We start from the raw sequence: 6,904 nt of genomic DNA, 5'->3' as shown, positions 1-6,904 counted from the left end.
TAGTAGAGGAAGATGGCTCCCCAAGAGGAGCTTTTATTATGTACGGAGACCGGATGGGAGAACCGTCCGGTTAAGCACTGGGTATCCAGCGGTACCGAGTGCCGGTACCGAGTTGCGTACCCACCAATGAGGTGACGTGGTACATTTTTATTGATCTCCGGACGCCCTCAGCACTCTGCACAGAATAATTCTTCTCCCACTCGGTTGAGTGGGAGAGGGGATTGAGAGGTCAAGCCTTAGCTTGAGATATTTATCTATTTAGACTAATAAGAACTTAACAAAGGGTTTTGTAGAGTGGAAAAAGAGCGGCTTAATGAGAAGATGACATCTTAGAAGAAGCAAGAGATAGGAGGAGAAAAGAGCATGTGATTGGATGGAAGTTCTTCAAAAAAATAGTGGATGAGAGGGGTCTTTTCCCACTAGGTTCATAGGGAAAATTTATTATGTGCGGACACTGAACGTCGTCCAAAGACCAATCAGAATGCACCACGTCGCATGTTTACTATACCGCGGCTAGGTACTACTTGGTACAGCGGCATCCGAACATAGAGATGCATCTGCGTCCGCACAGAATAATTTTTCGTTCATTCATAGGAGAGGGGGGATGAGAGATGATTTAGAGAAAAATGGGGAGGCTAAGTGTTCAAGCTAAATAATTTTTTTACAAAGAGAAGGGCATCCCTAAAATAAAGTGAAGGTAGAAAGATAGAGAAGAGTATAAAATAAAGATAACAATCATAAGTTTTTAAGTTGTTAGGCCAGATGGTCAATGTTTACTATTAAGATGGGACTAGAAGTTTCAATTAAGTGATCAAGAATAAAACTACAAGGCTCTCCATTACAATGATATCACTCCCTCCCTCTTCTCACCGTTCGATTCAAGTCGTTTGATCAATTTCTTGATATAAAAAAGAATTCAAACTAGCTAGAAAGTCAATTGAAGTCTATCTTGAATCAATTAACTTGATTGGATTTAAAATTGAACCTAAATTAGGCTCAATTTAACTCGACTCAAGTCTATTTGGGTTCAATCAACTCTGATACAATTTATTTAGTGAGATTGAATCCAAATTAATGCCGATTCGAGTCGAACTAAGCCCGACGAGGCTCAAATTCTCCTCAATCAAAGAAAAATACACATGCTCGAGAGCCTTAAGTGCGAAAAACAATGTCAACAATTGCCCATAAAATTCTGGGTTTAGGGGCTTATGGAACAACTTTGCCAATCAAGTGAGTAAGAATGAATATCAAAATGTTTGCTTTAATTATGATTTCATTGTTCAAAAGCTGAATCATTGCCCTTCCAACCCGACACAGCAGCAACACTCAAAAGACTCCAGGCCTCCCCCTTCCAGCTGTTATCTCAACAAATTAAAATTTTTTGAACTAAAAAATTGCTTTAAGAAATAGAAAGAAATCCGTCCCAAACGAAACATTAGTCTCCGGACTCCGAAACTATCAGAACAGACGAGCCAAAAAACACTCTCAAAAGCATAGAGTTGCAGATAGTAGCAGCATGATCTTTCTCATTTGGAAATGCCTTGGTTCAGAACAGGTCCAAGCCAGCCAAGCAATCAGAATTGCCAGTCCCACAGGCGGACTGACAATTCTAAGACATACTTTGATAAAGAACTCATACAATTAGGCCACATTGAGCACTTCCATGAAAAAGAAAGAAGGAGATTGATGATACACGGACATCAGGGATGTGTATAGCCCTCAGGTGGCCAATGATGAGGTCCGCTATTGGGATTTGTAGGGAGCACCGCAAGATGGCTAATCGACTGTCGAAGCACTTGGACACTAATCAACCTTCACGGCTATTTCAACCCTTCTTCTTGGTATCCCTCCCCCCTCCAAAGTTCTGCTCTTATAGACACTGCAGCATAATATCTTGTATTGTTGTTGTAAAGTAAGACATACAAATCTTGAATCAGGCTATCCAAGCAAGTTAGAAAAGAAAAATGTCGATGAAAAACCTTTCATCGGATTATACTTCACTAGAAATAAATGTAAGAGCACAAAGGCGCAGGAGACTTACTATCTAAACCAATGATATTTTTTAGCCTCCTAGTTTTCTACTATCCAAGATGAGAATCAAGAACAACTATCTATATATAAATTTTCATCGAAAGTAGTGTGTTATTCCAACTAAGTTTCCGCATTATGTTTTTTTTTTCCTAGTTCACAGCTATGATTTTGTATTGAGACTACCGGCTAATAATGACCTGAAAGTTTGCAGTAACCACACTAAGAAGTAATTACCTTTAATGAAAAAAAAAAATGAAATTTAAAGAAGATTTGGTTCATCAAACATATGAGCACCCTACATTTCAATGTTTTATAAACTTTTGTTAGGATTAAATGTTAAATGGACCTTTGTGGGACTCTAAAATGTCTTTCAAGCCAAGAACAATGGCCACAAATATGCATATTGAAAATTTTTTTTTTATTGATTGGTAAGAGAAAAACATCTAGACTTACAAAATCATGACTTCTTAGCAAATTAAAATTGAATATATTGAAACACTTCCATTTCACCAAAACCTAATTTTGAATTCTACACTATATATAAAACTGTAAATCTCAAAACCCCTCATAGTTCTCAAGTCTAAGCGCATGTTTGGCATGGCAACAAGAATGCAGTGGTTGGCACCATTTGTTTACGCACAAGTGGACAACTTTCCAAGTCACTTAACCATGAAAAGTTACTTCCAGGCAATAGCCCGCTTGAGTACTAGCAAAGAAGCTACATCGCATGGCAACCCCTCAGACCTCTCAACCATGTTGCTATGTCGAGGAGCTCCTAAAGGATTGAAAACCTGAGGCTCAAAGTCCTTAGAATTAAGGGCCGATTTATGCTCCTTCTGTGCCTCTTCAACAGAAGGATAGATACATAATCCTACATTGTACCCAATAACTATTCCTATATTCCGCTTCCAAAATCTTTGCCTCCAATCAATTTGTAGCCTTTTAAGAGAGAAAATTTAAAGGCCTTAAGTTATGATTTCTAAAAAGAAATGCAAATATTTTAGTGAGATTTAAGGAGATCGTATACTGAAATGGATGCGTAAGCAACGAACTTGAATGATAAAAGTTCAGAGTACATCATCCTGCTTACTCTTAGGGGCTGTTTGGTAGCAGGATTTAGGCCGGATTTGAGGCGGATTTGAGTGAAATCCAGCCAAACGACCTAAAATGCAAAACCAAATCTCACGGCAAATGAAAGCTGTAGACGAAAAATTCCACCTTTTCGTGCTAAATCCCAGATTTCCAAAATCCTGTTTTTTGAAATCCATTTGATGAGGACATCGTTCAGAGATTCAGACAAGTGTACCAGCGACGGAATCGTAGATCGACAGCTACGATTCAGCGTCTCTACTTTTGATGCATTTCTTTATGTTTTATTTAATTTTGTTGTTTTCCAAATGTGCCCCTTGGGGAAGTGTTTTATTGTTGTAGCCCGGAGGGCAATTATGTACTTTTCTTTTGTCATGTTTGGAGACATATATATAGTGGTATAATGTGTTGTAAAAGGATGATGAATGATTAAATGAATTTTTATTTTGTCTTCTTCTTCTTGTGAGTGCACTAGAGAGAAGGGAGAGCTCAACGTATGGGCAAGCGCAATACCTACCGGTCACCGGAAGATTCCGTGGCTCCTGGTTTTCTTTTACGTTATCTATTCTATTTCGGTTATCACCCGCCGGCTTCTCTTCATCCTTCCACCTTCATCCTGCAACAAAAATATCTCCCCTTGATCCCACCAAATTCCCCTCCCAAACCACCCACTGGCCTAGCTCTTGGCCACCTCAACCCGACGCCAAGTCTCTTTCTTCTTCCCTCTTTGACCGCCAGCCCCATCCATATCCCAAATCATTATGATGATTTCACTCATCATAATGACCCCTTAATTTGGCTCTTGCAATAAAGGGAGGAGTTAGAAAATTTTTAAATTCAAAAACTTTCCATATTTACAAAATTCTAAATAAGGAAAGTTTTCAAATTTGAATCCAATCTAAATTTAATTTAGAGCGGAATTATTATTTTCCCTCCTAATTGGCCTCAACTTCTTTGGAAAGTGCTTAATTCCTCCATAATCCCCTCCCCTCTCCCTCTTAATGCTGCTGGCCACATGTAGGGGGAATGTCCTCTTTGCTTCCTAATGAGGCTCCATCTCTAATTAATTTGAATTTAAATTTCAAATTAGTTCCCTTCAATTTTACTCAAAATCTGAAATTACTTTTATATTTGGATTAAAAAATTCATCTTCTCTTCAACCTAACCTAAGCTCTCTCATCCAAGCCACCCCTCCCCCTTCTTCCTACCTTGGCCACCCCTTCCCTTACATCCCCTCTCTTGAGATACCCTAGTTTGCTCATGAAACTTGAAGCCAAGAGAAGAAGACAACCTCCTCTCCCAATCTCATCGTTGGTGCATGGCCGATCCTGAGATCGACCACGGATTTGTTTTCGACGGGCAAGGACGGACGGATATTTTCTCGGATCTCCATTCTTTGATGTGTACTTCGGCAATGACGAGACTCTCGAAGGATACATCAACCACATCCTATATCAACTGACGCTATCAATCGAGGAGCACATTCGTCCGGGTCGTTGGATAATCGTTGGTCACCGGCTACCTCTCCACCGACGAAGATCCTTGGCATCATCTTCCTAGTGGTAATATCTTTCCTCGTGTGCTTCGTCCTCCTCCGCTAAAGCTTAAGAGTGATTGAATGAGAAGGAACTCTTAGTGACTATATCTTGATGTTACACTGTAGATTCTTATTTACTTGCTATTAGTACTACTATCTTGTTTTCGTTGTTATTGTTATTGTTTTGCAAATCTCTTGTAACCGCTTGCCATTACTCAATCTTTTCATGAAAGTTCTACGAATTTAACTTGGGTGAAACATAAGTTACTAATTAGCATCGTTCATGTTCAATAGTTATTGTTACAATCCAAAGCAACTCTTCCACATGTATGTTTCACATCACCATTGGCTCGAGAGGAAGAGTCTGCTCGTCAGATCCACTCTATAGCCAAAAAGTTACACAGTATTTAATAAGAATTATCATGAATGTTACCAAACAGTTTTCATGACTTAGGCCCCTCAGGATTTCCAAATTCCAAATTTAGAGGATTTACGAAATCCTATTTAAATCAAATCCTGGGTGCTACCAAACAGCCCCTTAGAATGCAAATCAATAGCAAAAGATAGCATCCTTAATTCAAGAGCAATAGAAGGTATTAGTACTCGAGAAAAAGATTAATACAACATTCTTAGTATTAGCCTCGTTGGAAGCAATCAAACAGAAATATTACCCAAAAATCAGCAACAGCATAATAAAAATCCATGATCCAAAGCAAACAAAGTATATATCATCTTAAATGCAATACTTGCAACGCAGTTAAAACTACAACAGCAAACTTGAAGCAAGGATCATGAGAAATACAATAGCATATAGAGATTGGAATTTGGAATCCAAGTAAAAAAATTACAGACTGCAAATGACGAATATGACCTTTCAATATCAAGGAAAAAACATGTCTGTGGAATTCTGATTCAATATAATGCTCAAGGATGCCTGGCCTGGAAATCCTTCATGAAAGCAACCAGCTTCTCCACACCGGCAAGCGGCATGGCATTGTATATCGATGCCCGAACTCCCCCCACCGATCGATGCCCCTTGAGCTGAATCATTCCCTCCTTTGCAGCCTCTGCAATAAACTTCTTCTCGAGATCCGAGTTTTGCAAAGTGAACGGGACATTCATCAAAGACTTTACAGATTTATCAACAGGGCACACGTAGAATCCACCGCTTCTCTCAATGGCTTCATAGAGAATACCCGCCTTCTTAGCATTCTTCTCCTCCACGGCCTGAAGCCCACCCTGATCGAGTAGATCCTCAAACACCAGAGCGCAAATATAAACCGCAAAACATGGCGGAGTGTTGTAGAGCGAAGCATTATCAGCGTGGATCTTGTAATCAAGCATTACAGGGGTGATTGGCTGCGGATCTCCAATGAGATCTCGCCGGACGATGACAATGGTAACGCCTGAAGGACCGACGTTCTTCTGCGCCCCTGCATAGATCAAGCCGAACTTTGAGACATCTACAGGCTTCGAGCAGAAATTTGATGACATGTCGGCAACCAAAATCGAGTTCTTGTTCTTGGGTTCGGGGTAATCTTTGTACTCGACCCCATGGATTGTCTCATTCCCGCAGATATGGAGGTATTTAGCATCTGGGTTTTGCCGGATCGCATCAAAGGACGGGATCTTCGTATACTTCTCGGATTTCCCAGACCAAACAACGTTAGGTTTGCAGAACTTCTGAGCTTCTTTATAGGCCTTATCGCTCCAAGATCCGGTGATGATGTAATCGGCAGGGTCATCGGGCTTGCAGAGGTTAAGGGGAACGGCAGCGAACTGGGTGGTAGCACCACCCTGGAGGAAGAGGACAGCGAAGTCATCAGAGATAGAAAGGAGTCGGCGGAGATCGGATTCGGCTTTCTTGATGGCGGCGTCGAATTCCTTGCCGCGGTGGCTCATTTCCATGATGCTCATGCCTGAGCCGCGGTAGTTGTAGAGTTCGGATTGGGCTTTGAGGATGACAGATTCAGGTAGGGTAGCGGGGCCAGCAGCGAAGTTGTAGACGCCGCGGTCGCCGGCCGCAAGGGAGGCGGGAATGGGTGAGGGGCTGACGGCGGTGCATGAGATGCAGAGTTGGCGACGGCGGGAGGAGGACGAGAACTGGAGGATGCGGGAGTGATGCGAGGCAGAACCAACGACGCCGGCGGCGGCGGCGGCGGCAGCGGCGGCGGTGGCGGCCATAGCAGAGAGAGGAGAAGTAGAGACGAAAGAGAACTCGAGAAAGGAAAAAATGCCACACGAGGA

At 41.5% G+C, this 6,904-nt stretch overlaps 1 protein-coding gene across 1 annotated transcript; it reads right to left on the bottom strand.

Annotated features, from left to right (window-relative positions):
• Positions 1–5,360: 5,360 nt before the first annotated feature.
• Positions 5,361–6,904, bottom strand: LOC110105483 (phosphoserine aminotransferase 1, chloroplastic). Its single transcript, XM_020835014.2, has one exon. It carries the CDS (start codon positions 6,839–6,841, stop codon positions 5,582–5,584), a length of 1,260 nt encoding a protein of 419 aa, XP_020690673.1. The 5' UTR covers positions 6,842–6,904; the 3' UTR covers positions 5,361–5,581.

The sequence above is a fragment of the Dendrobium catenatum genome, unplaced genomic scaffold (assembly GCF_001605985.2).
Source record: "Dendrobium catenatum unplaced genomic scaffold, ASM160598v2 fragScaff_scaffold_621, whole genome shotgun sequence".
Classification (NCBI taxonomy): Eukaryota; Viridiplantae; Streptophyta; class Magnoliopsida; order Asparagales; family Orchidaceae; genus Dendrobium; species Dendrobium catenatum.
This window is presented reverse-complemented; position numbering and strand designations above follow the sequence as displayed.